Raw genomic sequence first — 14,214 nt, 5'->3', positions numbered from 1 at the left:
ACCCTTTGCTCATAAGACAATCCCACCATACCTGTTGCAAATTAGCTAACCCTGGTTTAACTATGACTGAAATAACTCCACACAGGCCAGTATCCCGTCACCAAGTCACCATTTATTTGCACATTGAGAATCCTTGACACTGATTCAGCTCCATCAGAGCCAACTCTCAGGGTAAACAGGATATCTGACATTCCTGTTCTAAACTGTCAGCCGGGGCTCCCTGATTAGACTGATAAGAGCACAATCAGGGAATTGAGGTCCATCTGGTTGACCTCATTACAATTATAACAGTCCAAATAAACCACATCCACTGACTCACCCTTATCAACTTGTGACTCATGACATCCCAGAGGGATGATGGAAGAAGCTTTGAGTAGATCTCTTCATGATGATCTTATCTCCATCGATAACTGCAGATGGGAGTTAGACCAGCTGATGTCAATCTCTACCTGTGAGATTATAGAATTCCTGAAAGCATCCTTCAATTAATACATTTCAGCAGTCCAGACAGTTTCTTGAGGGTCTATGGACTTGAATTTATGACTGAAAAATTCAGCAGCTTTTTAAAGGATTGGGAAATTCATCACCACACATCATCTCCACACTATTCCCAGTTGAACAAAAAGGCTGAAGCAGCAGCAAACATCCACAAAAAGTCATAAACAAATGGAACAAATCCAGTACAGGCTTGTACAAGATATCCTTTGAATGGAGAGAAATACCTACTGAAAGTAGTCCGGTCCAGTGACAAATTTCATGCCATACCCAAACTACTTTTCCAAGAGCAAAAACATACTGAAGCCAGAAATGGTAACATGCATGAGTAACAAAATCAAGATGTAATGGGAGCCAAATTTCTCTTTGATAAAAAAGCCAATGTTTTTCCAAAGTTGAGCAGAGTATAGACATTCAACACTTTAAACAAACGTCAACCCACATAACTTGTGACCTGTATTGGGCAGTTACCATCTGAACAGTTCAGTGAATGTGAATTTCCAAATTTACTGCAACCACAGACATCTATGCACAACTAGAAGAGCTGCATGCAGCTGATTAGGAAGACGTTATATCGCCAAAAGCATAGAGTACAGAATTAGTATTGGGTTCAGAGATCCACCATTGCCTAACACTGGAAATGGATCAGCAACAACAATTACTATGGCAACAGCACTCACCATGAGAATGGCACTCTCTGCAGAAGAATCATGACCCCAAAAAATAAGCAGAAGCCCATCACAGACTCCCAGCATCTCATTAAGCGTTAAACCAAAATCACATGCCTTTGCCAGTTATCTTAACCTAGTCAGAAATCCCATTACTGATTCCCCACATTCTCAAACTGCCAGGTAAAATCAATAGGGTTTCAGAATTAGAGGCAGCTCAGGCTTATAATATTTCTTAACGAAATCCATCAATTCTTGAAATGTTTTAATATCCAGTGATTCAGGAAAGTTAGGCTTCCAATAATCAAAAAAGCTGAAGGTCCACAAGCTGTCAGAAGAATTACTCATTGCTTTTCATCTGCCAGGAAGAATTAACACATTCTTTCCAAAAACTGGGCCCAGTCTTCAATAGCAGGATCAAACAAGTCAAGCTTCCCAAATAAGGGCATGACGCCAAAAATGCTTAACTCAGCTCAAAGATGACTATGAGCAAATTTCTTCAGGAGGAAGTTTTTCTCTCATTGTCACTAAAATAAGTCAAGATTGGCCAGTATTCTGTCATCAAATCACCCTTTATTTATATAGAGAGAGTCTTTGACACTGATCCAGCTCACTCAGAGTGAGCAGAACCGCTGACATTCCAGCTTATTTATTTTTTTAGTAGACATTCCAGCTTATCGTTTCTTTTTTCTTTTTTTCACTGCGATAGTGCTTAGTTTTTTCCCCAGCACCCATGTTGTGTGTGTGCAGGTGTGAGACTCAGTGAGAGACACAAGGTGTACGAATCTTTATTAAATTTCCACCACCAGGAAGAAAGGAAAACACCCGGGTGGCCAGTGACAAGCAGTGCCCTTCACAAAAGGCAATGCTGTGTGATCAAACAGTGAAGGGGAGGGCAGGGACTAAATCAAAATAGAGTTGGAGGGGGAAATGATGCACTCCACTCCCTGCAGCGCCCACCTCTCCCTGAACAACTCCAGGGTGTTGGTGGACACCGTGTGCACCTTTTCCAGAGACACCCGGGTTCTAACGTAACCACGGAAGAGGAGCAGGCAGTCGGCCCTAACGACCCCCTCCACGGCCCGCTGCCACATTGCAGCTTATTTTTTTTCTCTCTCCACTGGGGAACACACTCCTGTTTTTTATTCTTCTTTTTAAATTTAACCCCCACACTACCACCTAAGTGCGGTAGTGCTTATTTTTTCCCCAGCACCCATGGTGTGTGTGTGCAGGTGTGAGACACAGTGAAAGACACAAAGTGCACGAATCTTTATTCAAATTCCACCACCAGGAAGAAAGGAAAACACCCGGGTGGCCAGTGACAAACACTGCCCTTCACATCAAAGGACAGTGCTGTGTGATCAAAACAGTGAAGGGGAGGGTAGGGACTAAATCAAAATAGAGTTGGAGGGGGAAATGATGCACTCCACTCCCTGCGGCGCCCACCTCTCCCTGAACAACTCCAGGGTGTTGGTGGACACCGCGTGCTCCTTCTCCAAGGACACCCGGGCCCTAACGTAACCGCGGAAGAGGGGCAGGCAGTCGGCCCTAACGACCCCCTCCATGGCCCGCTGCCACATTGCAGCTTATTTTTTTTCTTTATCTCTCTCTCTATTTTTTTTTTAATAATTTAACCCCCACACTACCACCTAAGTGCGGTAGTGCTTATTATTACCTGTTTATTTATTTATTTTTTTCTTTTTCTTTTATTTTATTTTATTTTAACCCCCACACTACCACCGAAGAGCAGTAGTGTTTATTTTATCCCCAGCACCCATGGTGTGTGTGTGCAGGTGTGGGATACAGTGGAAGACACAAAGTGCACCAATCTTTATTCAATTTCCACCACCAGGAAGATAGGAAAACACCCGGGTGGCCAGTGACAAACACTGCCCTTCACATCAAAGGGCAGTGCTGTGTGATCAAAACAGTGAAGGGGAGGGTAGGGACTAAATCAAAATAGAATTGGAGGGAGAAATGATGCACTCCACTCCCTGCGGCGCCCACCTCTCCCTGAACAACTCCAGGGTGTTGGTCGACACCGCGTGCTCCTTCTCCAAAGACACCCGGGCCCTAACGTAACCGCGGAAGAGGGGCAGGCAGTCGGCCCTAACGACCCCCGCCACGGCCGCTGTCACATTGCAGCTTATTTTTTTTTTCCCTTTCTTTTTTAACCCCCACACTACCACCTAAGTGCGGTAGTGCTTATTTTATCCCCAGCACCCATGGTGTGTGTGTGCAGGTGTGAGACACAGTGGAAGACACAAAGTGCACCAATCTTTATTCAATTTCCACCACCAGGAAGATAGGAAAACACCCGGGTGGCCAGTGACAAACACTGCCCTTCACATCAAAGGGCAGTGCTGTGTGATCAAAACAATGAAGGGGAGGGTAGGGACTAAACCAAAATAGAATTGGAGGGAGAAATGATGCACTCCACTCCCTGCGGGGCCCACCTCTTCCTGAACAACTCCAGGGTGTTGGTCGACACCGCGTGCTCCTTCTCCAAGGACACCCGGGCTCTAACATAACCGCGGAAGAGGGGCAGGCAGTCGGCCCTAACGACCCCCGCCACGGCCCGCTGCCACATTGCAGTTTTTTTTAATCTCCTGTTTATTTTATTTTTTTTCGTCTTCTTCTTTTTTTTTTAACCCCCACACTACCACCTAAGTGCGGTAGTGCTTATTTTATCCCCAGCACCCATGGTGTGTGTGTGCAGGTGTGAGACACAGTGGAAGACACAAAGTGCACCAATCTTTATTCAATTTCCACCACCAGGAAGATAGGAAAACACCCGGGTGGCCAGTGACAAACACTGCCCTTCACATCAAAGGGCAGTGCTGTGTGATCAAAAACAGTGAAGGGGAGGGTAGGGACTAAATCAGAATAGAGTTGGAGGGGGAAATAATGCACTCCACTCCCTGCAGCGCCCACCTCTCCCTGAACAACTCCAGGGTGTTGGTGGACACCGCGTGCTCCTTCACCAAGGACACCCGGGCCCTAACGTAACCGCGGAAGAGGGGCAGGCAGTCGGCCCTAATGACCCCCGCCACGTACCGCTGCCACATTGCAGCTTATTTTTTTTTCTTTTTTTTCTTTTTTTTTTCTTTTTTATTTTATCCCCAGAACCCATGGTGTGTGTGTGCAGGTGTGAGACACAGTGGAAGACACAAATGCCTCCCAGTTGTTTTTTTTTTCTTTTTTATTTTATCCCCAGAACCCATGGTGTGTGTGTGCAGGTGTGAGACACAGTGGAAGACACAAAGGCCTCCCAGTTGTTTTTTTTTTTTTCTTTTTTACCTAAGTGCGGTAGTGCTTATTTTATCCCCAGCACCCATGGTGTGTGTGTGCAGGTGTGAGACACAGTGGAAGACACAAAGTGCACCAATCTTTATTCAATTTCCACCACCAGGAAGATAGGAAAACACCCGAGTGGCCAGTGACAAGCACTGCCCTTCACATCAAAGGGCATTGCTGTGTGATCAAAACAGTGAAGGGGAGGGTAGGGACTAAATCAAAATAGAGTTGGAGGGGGAAATAATGCACTCCACTCCCTGCGGCGCCCACCTCTCCCTGACCAACTCCAGGGTGTTGGTGGACACCGCGTGCTCCCTCTCCAAGGACACCCGGGCCCTAACGTAACCGCGGAAGAGGGGCAGGCAGTCGGCCCTAACGACCCCCGCCACGGCCCGCTGCCACATTGCAGCTTATTTTTTTTTTTAGAGACTTTTTTTTAATTTTTTTTTCTTCTTTTTTGAAGGGGCTGTTTATTTTTTCTTTTTTTTTATTAACCCCCACAATACCACCTAAGTGCGGTAGTGCTTATTTTATCCCCAGCACCCATGGTGTGTGTGTGCAGGTGTGAGACACAGTGAAAGACACAAAGTGCACCAATCTTTATTCAATTTCCACCACCAGGAAGATAGGAAAACACCCGGGTGGCCAGTGACAAGCACTGCCCTTCACATCAAAGGGCAGTGCTGTGTGATCAAAAACAGTGAAGGGGAGGGTAGGGACTAAATCAAAATAGAATTGGAGGGAGAAATGATGCACTCCACTCCCTGCGGCGCCCACCTCTCCCTGAACAACTCCAGGGTGTTGACATGATTTTACCTTTTTTTTTCTTTTATTTTCTTTTTTTTTATTTTATCCCCAGAACCCATGGTGTATGTGTGCAGGTGTGAGACACAGTGGAAGACACAAAGTGCACCAATCTTTATTCAATTTCCACCACCAGGAAGATAGGAAAACACCCGGGTGGCGAGTGACAAACACTGCCCTTCACATCAAGGGACAGTGCTGTGTGATCAAAACAGTGAAGGGGAGGGTAGGGACTAAATCAAAATAGAGTTGGAGGGAGAAATGATGCACTCCACTCCCTGCGGCGCCCACCTCTCCCTGAACAACTCCAGGGTGTTGGTGGACACCGCGTGCTCCTTCTCCAAGGACACCCGGGCCCTAACGTAACCGCGGAAGAGGGGCAGGCAGTCGTCCCTAACGACCCCCGCCACGGCCCGCTGCCACATTGCAGCTTTTTTTTTCCCGTCATCATGTCACCCTTTATTGTATGTTCAGTACATGACACTGACCCAGCTAGCTCAGAGCTGGCTCCTTGAGTGAGCAGAACCTTCTGCCACTCCTGTTTATTTTTTTTTTATTTTACTAAACAAATTACAAAACAGTTTATAAAAAACATTGACAGCTGTACACAAAAGACAGCAGTTTTACAAGGGAGAGGAGCAGCAAAGCTAGGCCCCAAACCCTACCATTCAACCATTTTACAGGGAGAGGATGACAAACCTCAAATCCCAGTTCCACGTATGACAAGACAGTGACAATGACATTTGTACATTACATTGCAGCTTATATCTATCCATCAGGGCTTCCTGATTGGACCAAATTAACAGCCCCACTCAGGGAACACATATTCTATGAGGGTTCACTTGCTGACCTCCTTACAATCACTACACAAATATTAGACCTTTGAGTATTGTAAACATCCAAGGTAGGTATCAGAAAATGCTATATTAATACCAGCTAATTAAACTCGAATGATGTGAGCACACTAATATACAACTATCTTTATTTGCTATCTGCAAATATTTATATTATCAAATATGAAATTCTGTCTTAAAATTGTTATGGTTTAAAAGTTTTTTAAAAATTGTACAACTTTAAAAATATATGAAAGTACATTGGGGTTTTGATAAACAGCTGAAAGAATTATGTATTAATGTGACAACGCAATTCTTGCACTGAGAAATGAATTGTATTTAATAATAAATTGAGAGTCATGGACATGTTTTAAAATGTAAAACTGCAGAAATATAGGAAACAAATTTGGTTTGATAAGCAAATGACAGAACTGATGTTATTATGCAAACTTTCACTGAGAAGTGAATTATATTTAATAATAATGTGGTCAGAAATTTTGGATGATCAGGCTCATCAGCCACAGAAGGACCCACAGAACCCATGACCAGTGACATGGAATTTCCTAGGTGGACAATCATAATCTTTAGTGAGTGATTGCCAACAATGACAATGATAATGAAATTGAGTCATGGACATGTTTTAACCTGTACAAAACTACAGAAATATATGAAACTAACATTGGATTTTGATAAGTAACTGACAACTGATGTGACAGTGCAAATTTTTCATTCAGAAGCAAATTAAATTTAATAACATATTGAGGTAGGAGATGATGCTCCGGGATTAGACTCATCAAAAACACTAAGACTCAGAATCCATAACCAGTGACATGGAAATTCCTAGGTGGACAATCATACTTGTTAGTGAGTGATTGCTGGCAACAATGATAACACTGAAAGTCACTGTCACAAACAGAAATTGGTGGAGAAACTCTTCAGGTCCAGCAGCATCCATGGAGAGAAAGCAGAGTTAGCATTTTGAGTCCAGTGACATGAAGCAATTATTTTAACTTGTTTTCTAAGTTATTTTAACATAACTTATTTGACTGAAAGTCAGTGTTGTAGACATGTACAACTGCAGAGATGTACAAAATTGCATTGGGGGTTTTACAGATTGGTGATACTGATGTGACTGAATCATAGAGACGTACAACATGGAAACAGACCCTTTGGTCCATTGTGTCCATGCTGACCAGATAGTCCAAACTAATCTAGTCCCATTTGCCAGCACTTGGACATATCCCTCTAAACCTTTCCAATTCATATACCCATCCAGATGCCTTTTAAATGTTGTAATTGTACTAGCCTCCATCACTTCCTCTGGCAGCTCATTCTATAATATGCACCACCCTCTGCGTGAAAAAAGTTACCTTAGGTCCCTTTTAAATCTTTCCCCTTTCATCTTAAACCTATACTCGCAAGCTCTGGATTCCCAACTGCAGGGAAAAGACCTTGTCTATTTACCCTCATGATTTTTTAAACCGCGATTAAGGTTACCCTTCAGCCCCTGATGCTTTTTCACCGAAAAAATGAATTTCAGAGTAAACTAACAGTGCACAAAGAAAAAGGAAAGATTGCAAATTTAAAGTAAAGGGCATTACAAGGTGCAGGGCACCTCCGCTGCCGGGCTGGGCTTCGCTGGACACACTGGTCTGTGAATGAGGCTGGGGAAGGCAGAGCTCCTTCTTGAGGCCCCGCCCCCGATTGTTCCGCCCCTCATCGCCCCACTCCGGGCCGGGAGGGGGGGGGGCGGGGTTCTGTGACGTGAACAATGTCCCGGGCTGGCCAATCAGAGCGCGCAACGTCTCGGCCTCAGCGGCAGGCAGAGGGGAAGATGTCGGCGCCCATCCTGAAAGTGGCGACCCCGAAATGGGAGAAGCTGGCCCGGGGGAGCGTGTGCCTGCTCGGGGTGCTGCTGTCCGTCTACGCGTACCATGTGGAGAGCGCCCGGGCCAGTCAGCCCGGCTACGTGGCCATGTGCGACCTGAGCGAGCGGATGAGCTGCACCAAGGTGTTCGGCTCGAGGTGAGTTGGCGCTGACTTTGTGGAGGTTGTAGGCGAGGGGAAAGCGGGCGCTGCCCGGCCGAGGGGGTGGACAGGCCCCGGCCCTGGCCCCGGCCCTCCCCTCCCACTACTCTGACAATCGGGGCTTGTGCCGGTTTCTGCCCTCCGTGTGTCTCGCTCCCTTCCATTCATCTACAATTGTGGATAGTTACAGGAAAGGGTCTCAGTCCCTCCCCCAATCCAGAGATATAGACCGCTTTGGGGGATTGGGAGTTGGGTATTGGAATGGGAAACGAGTGGGGGGGAAGGGAGGAGAAAGTGGCTTTTGCTGGAGAAGATGGTGGAGTCAATTGCACAGTTGTCACTGAGATTTCAGGCAAGTATGGTAGGTATGTGAGATGTTTGCACTGCACCTGTTTGAATGGTCCAATGTTTGCTGTTAGGCTTTTTTTTTAAACATTAGGCAATCTTTCTAACCAAGGGTTGTGGTTGGAGAGCATTTTTGAGCTTTGTCACACTGGAGTTAAAACATTGGTGGTCAATTATCTTACAAGTTGTGTAAGCAATTTGAGTTGTTGAATGAATTGAGTTTTTTTTGTTAAAACCTGAATTGTTTTCATTGTTTTTTGCTAACAGTCTCCAAAATACATCCAGTGAGAACACTCTTGGTAACTGCTGAAGCACCCTGGTGATCAGAATATTTTAGGTGTTATCTTTGCAGCGTTGCTTTATTTACAACACTTTCTCTTTGGGCCTGTTGAATTTTTCAGGTTTTCTGCTATTGTCTGTTTTTGCAAATACACGATTCGTGCATCTGAACAGTGTTATGTAAATGTCTTCTAGTTTTACCTAATATATGTACACAAGATACAATATCAGTTAACAGATCCAATTGCATGTACTTTCATTATTTCAGATATCTTTTTATGCATAATTTTGCTGAGGATAGTGGTATAAGTCAATTCATAAACCTGCAAGTATGCTTAACTGTTTAGAATGAAAGGTGATCTACCTAGAACCATGAGAAACAGATCGACAGTAACAGGTCTTCCGTTTAAGACCGATGAAGATTTCCTTCTCAATGTCGTTCGTGGTTGGAATTCTGTTCTTCTCCCCACCTCAGGGCCATTGACACTTGGCATTTTAAATGCATTCAAGGCTGAATTAGACAGATTTTTGACAAGGGAGCTAAATATTTTGGAGGTGAGGCAGCCAGCACATGAATTAAGTGGCACAATCAGATCAGCATCTGATTTTATTTATCTATGGTGGAGCACATTCAATGGATCAAATGGTCACTCACTTATTTCTTTTGTTCTCCTGTATGGAATTGCTTTGGAGATGTATGGCAGAACTGTAGGGAATATTTGATTGAATTGACTGAGAGCTTTGAAGTTGGGCGTTTTCCATATCAGTTGAGCTCTGGCTCACTTGGCTTTTGCTGAGTGCAACAGATGATATTCCAGACAACTATAATTTGCTAATCTACAGTTTATTGATATAATTTAAGGATTGTTTGAGATTCTGTTTAATTAATACAAGCTGGTAAGAATGTTTGGAGTTAGAGTTTATTTAAAAAAATGTATTCTTATAATTTACAGCCAAGAGGAAGCAAGAGAGGAAGCCCTGGTTCAAACATTGGCATTACAAAGGTTTTCTTGACTGGATCATATGGCGCACAGTCTGCATACTAATGTGACATGGGTAAGGTGGCATGAAGTCGTGAAATTTACAAAAAAGCAAATGTAATTACAGCAATGAAGAAGAAAGAAACTTCTGTAATCAGTAATGATCCCATATAATAAAGTACATGCTTGTTGGGATAGGGAATATGGGCAGACCTTCAGTCTTCGTTCATAGTTTTCTGCCTCGCCCTTAATTTTGAATCATAATTTGTCCGTACTGGTTTTCTTTTAGGAGAGACTTCCATCATAAAGAACCCTATTTCGAAAAATATGTTGGCTTATGGGATTTCAAACCTATTCCCACCTCTCAACATCACTATTGCTTCCCTCTATGCGGATGCCTCTTCAAACAAATAGTTACAAAGAGGTCTGTTTTTTTTTTCAATTTCAGCTTTTAACCTAGAGCTCTGATGTCAGAAAATATGATGAGACTGGATGGAGGAGTTGGAGTCCTATAGGTAGCAAAGCTTCTTAAAAAAAATGGAAATTTAATCAATCTTTGGGTGAATAATGTTAATTGGTGATTCTACACTAATTATTATCCCCATTCGGCTCCCCGATTGCTGAGAATTTGATTATTTGAAGCATAATTACAAAAATGAGTGTTCAAGATATTGTTAATTCCAATGTATTCTTGAATAAAACTCTTAAGTTCATTTCTTGCTTCCTCATTGCTACGATTACACAAAAATCTCATGACTTTTGCCATCTTGTCCATCTTGTCATGTTAAAATGTCACAAAACCACACTCCTCCAGTCAGTAGACTGTGGTCACATGATCTTCAGTTTGTTTTTTTTTTGCACGTTATTCTGAATCCTGTTAGACATTCAAAGTTAGTTGTAGTTATCATTTTGAAATCTTGCCATTAATAGCATTGCTCTAACCAATGTTAATTTCATACATTTGCTATAATGGGAATGTTACTTTGACAGTAGTATTAATAGGTTTTACCACTATCATCTTGTCTGCCGTCATTCTGTAATTACTTTGTTTGTGTGTAGTGATGCTATCTTAATTTGAGAATTCTACATACACTTTGATATTTTGTCTTTTAGTCCCTGCCTTTTGCCTTGGAAGGAAGATATTGCATGGTTTTAGTAAGATGATATCATGAGCTGTAAGGGCAAAGTACAAGCAAATAATGCACATCAAAATCTCACATTTGCTTCCTATACAACGTTGCTGTACTTGCAGAGATAATTAAGCTTTTTCAATGTATTTAGACTGTTTAGGAGTGGAAATGAATAATTGCTGCCTTAGACTTGCAAAATCTCTTGTTTTAATGTTGCATTTTTAATTTTCCTCCTTGTACACCATAGGGTCCTGGTAAAGGAAGTGAGAGAGTCACGGTGGTGATACAGTTGTAGAAGAAATCTCAACTTCTAATGTGTATTGTCAGATATGGATAGGAGTTTGACCAGTACCGGAGCAATGCAATGTACAGAACAATGTAGTTAGTGCAGGTTTCAAAATTGCTGTGTTATTAAGATTTGTTTCTCTGGCATTTAGCAGAAAATGTACTCTTTTTATTTAAGCTTCAAAGTCTCAACTGCGATGACAGTGTTGAGGATGGGGTAGGACCATTATCTCAAACTGGAATTGTAAATACTTGTCTTCTGTGTGTTGTCCCCCACCCCGTATTTTAAAAATAATTTAGTATACTCCTCCATTCTAGTCATTCACCTGTTAACATAGAGACTTGTTAGAGAGAGTGCTTAACAGCATGGTGTAAAGGTGACAATCTTGCCACCAACGTTAGCAAAACAAAGGAACTGGTCATTGACTTCAAGAAGCAGAGTTTAGGGCATGCCTCTGTCGGTATGATTGATGCTAAAATGGCGACGGTCGAGTGATCACCAACAATCTGTCCTGGTCCACCAACATTGACACTATGGTTAATAAATCATAACAAAGCCTTCTGAGGAGGTAGAGACAAATGAAATTTGTACATATGTGTAAGACTGTAACAATTTTTAATAAATACACCAAAGAAAGCATTCTATCTGAATGCAGCATCACAGTGTGGTATGGCAGCTGTTCTTCCCAAGATCAAAAGAAACTACAAGTTGTGAAAACAGCCTAGTCCTTCATGCAATCTTGCCGCCCAACCAGTGACTCTATCGATACTTCCTGCTGCATCGGGAAATCAATCAACATAATCAAAGACCACCCCCCCCCATCTCACCCCTACCGTCAGGCAGAAGATATGAAAGTTTGTGTACGCATACAAACAGGTTGAAGAACAGCTTCTTCCAGCTGTTACAGACTTTTGAAAGGATCTCTTTAATGTTAATCTTGATCTCTCTCTGCACCTTCTTGGCATTGTATCCTGCACTCTGTTCTGTTACCTTGTTGCACTTACAAAACACTTAAGACAGCACTATTCACTGTACCTTGGTGCACATGACCGTGACAAATCAAATTGTACTGTTTCTCCTTCCAACTCATACTTTCTTAAAAATTCCAATTATCTACAGGCTTTAATACAATTTTACAGCATGTTTCTACTTGCATCTTCTTCATTTTTATATCTGAATACCCCCTTAACTTTTTTAAAAACAGAGGTACCTTTGGAGATGACTGTAATTTTGTATCTTTATCATTGTGACCTCCCATTTCAAATTTCTTCATCTTGTAAATATTGTGTAATTGCTTCACTAGTTTTTGTGGAAACTTGTAATTCAATCCAATAAAAATATTGAAGAGAAACCTCTTTACCCAAAAATGTTTAAAACTATCCGTTAAAGTACCTGTGATGAACAATATAGTTGCTTTTAAGAGAAGCTGGGCACTTGCATGAGGGAAAAGGGAATAGAAAACTACAAAGTGTGGAGCATAAACAACAGTATTAATGACGAGACCTGGTTGTTACAAATTCTGTTTAAGACTCTGGGTTAACCTGAAGTCGTCATGGTGACGGAGGAATTTTTTTGGATGCACCCATTAAATCCTGTAGAGCTGGTCAGGTGAATATGTAATTTCATTGGTAAGAAATCTAATCTTAAAAAAAATAGACAATGTGATTAAATTTCTTATTTGCTCAGACTACCAAGTAGAAATAGTTCAACTTTTTCCCATATGGAGAGAAGGATGAAAACACTTAAAAAGAACTAGAACTGTTCCAAATCTGATTAAAGACTGAGTATAACATTTAAAATGGTTATAATCTTTCCTCTAAATTATGGAACACACTTTTTTTCCTTCAGTGTTCCAATGCTGGGAGCTTTAGAAGGCAAGGTATACAAATAAACCATATTAATTGTCATTGAATGCTGTTAAATGCTCAGCAGGTCTGACAATATCCCATGGTGCATGAAACAGTGGCTGCCCTAGGTTGATGTTTATTGATTTGGAGTGTTGACCCTTTCCGTATCCTCAGATGTTGATAAACCTAAGTATTTTGCTATGATCTTGTGGTGCATTTAGCCTGCAGGTCAGGGGACCTATTGGGCTTTTCTGGGTTAACTTATCTCTGAATGAATGTTAATTAGGATTGCTACTATTGGCCAAAGTAATATATTTTGAGGGGAAAAGCTGATGGTGTTTCATTGGCATCTCAAAGGTTTACAGCATTGAACTGATCGTTGGCTGGAAATGTGCACTCAAGGCAAGAACATAATATAATAAAGATTAAAATACTGCAGGTATTGGAAATCTGAAACAAAAAGGAGAAATTCAGGTTTGGCAGCATTTGTGAAGAGAGAAACAATTAATGTTTTGAGATTAATGTGATTTAAGAGCTGAACTGTTAATTTATTCAAAAATATAGTACAAACTTTGTTTTATAATAAATTATTTTGTGTTTATTAAAGAAACCTGTGATTAAACTTTTATTTTTTAATTTAGATAAAGCAGTCATTAAGTGGATAAACCATGAAGTCACTGGATCAGAGACACACTGTATTTGTTCCCTCAGTTGTAACAGGGCTTGGTGACTTCTTGTCCTCATCATTTTTCACATCTAGTTATTTTAAAACCTTCTCTCCTCCTCCAGTTATACTGGCAGGAGCACTGTCACTAGCATGGTTCAGGTGTGAACATTGTTAATGGTACAGCCCTCAAATTTCCCAGTTCACGTTTCAAGTGCCCATTAAGTGGAACTCACTGGCCCCAGAACATTTTTGAACTAATCACTCCTTTACTTAATCATATATCCTATGACAACTTGCACATGGTTTAATCTCTGGATTATTACCTTTTTGAGGATCTACTTAATTTGACGTCTCGTTTCTTGTACTGACTGTACAGAATGTCACTGTATCCTTCCCATTCCCTCTGTAAGCTTCTCCCCTATCCTGAGCAGATATTCTTAAGTCTGGCATCAAGCAAGCAAGACAGTCTCAGAGCTCTGTAAACCACGTTAGTCCCTTATGACTGCTACGTTGCTTTCCCCTCAGTTGAATGCCGTTTAGTACTGTGGTGCTAAC

General features: G+C 41.9%; 1 protein-coding gene across 2 annotated transcripts in view; it reads left to right on the top strand.

Annotated features, from left to right (window-relative positions):
* Window positions 1–7,906: 7,906 nt before the first annotated feature.
* The window catches only part of vkorc1l1 (vitamin K epoxide reductase complex, subunit 1L1), a 52,058-nt gene continuing 45,750 nt past the window's right edge, over window positions 7,907–14,214 (top strand). Inside the window, exons 1-2 of one of the 2 annotated variants that reach the window (XM_087977407.1) lie at window positions 7,907–8,122; window positions 9,703–9,753. In XM_087977407.1, the coding sequence (XP_087833533.1) occupies window positions 7,932–8,122; window positions 9,703–9,753 (242 nt within the window). In that variant the 5' untranslated portion in view covers window positions 7,907–7,931. The remainder of the gene's footprint in view (window positions 8,123–9,702; window positions 9,754–14,214) is intronic. The other variant, XM_043718577.2, reaches the window with a different exon arrangement.

This window comes from Chiloscyllium plagiosum, unplaced genomic scaffold (assembly GCF_037043375.1).
Source record: "Chiloscyllium plagiosum isolate Xiang-an unplaced genomic scaffold, Cpla_swu_hap1 HiC_scaffold_31, whole genome shotgun sequence".
NCBI classification, from domain to species: domain Eukaryota; kingdom Metazoa; phylum Chordata; class Chondrichthyes; order Orectolobiformes; family Hemiscylliidae; genus Chiloscyllium; species Chiloscyllium plagiosum.
This window is presented reverse-complemented; position numbering and strand designations above follow the sequence as displayed.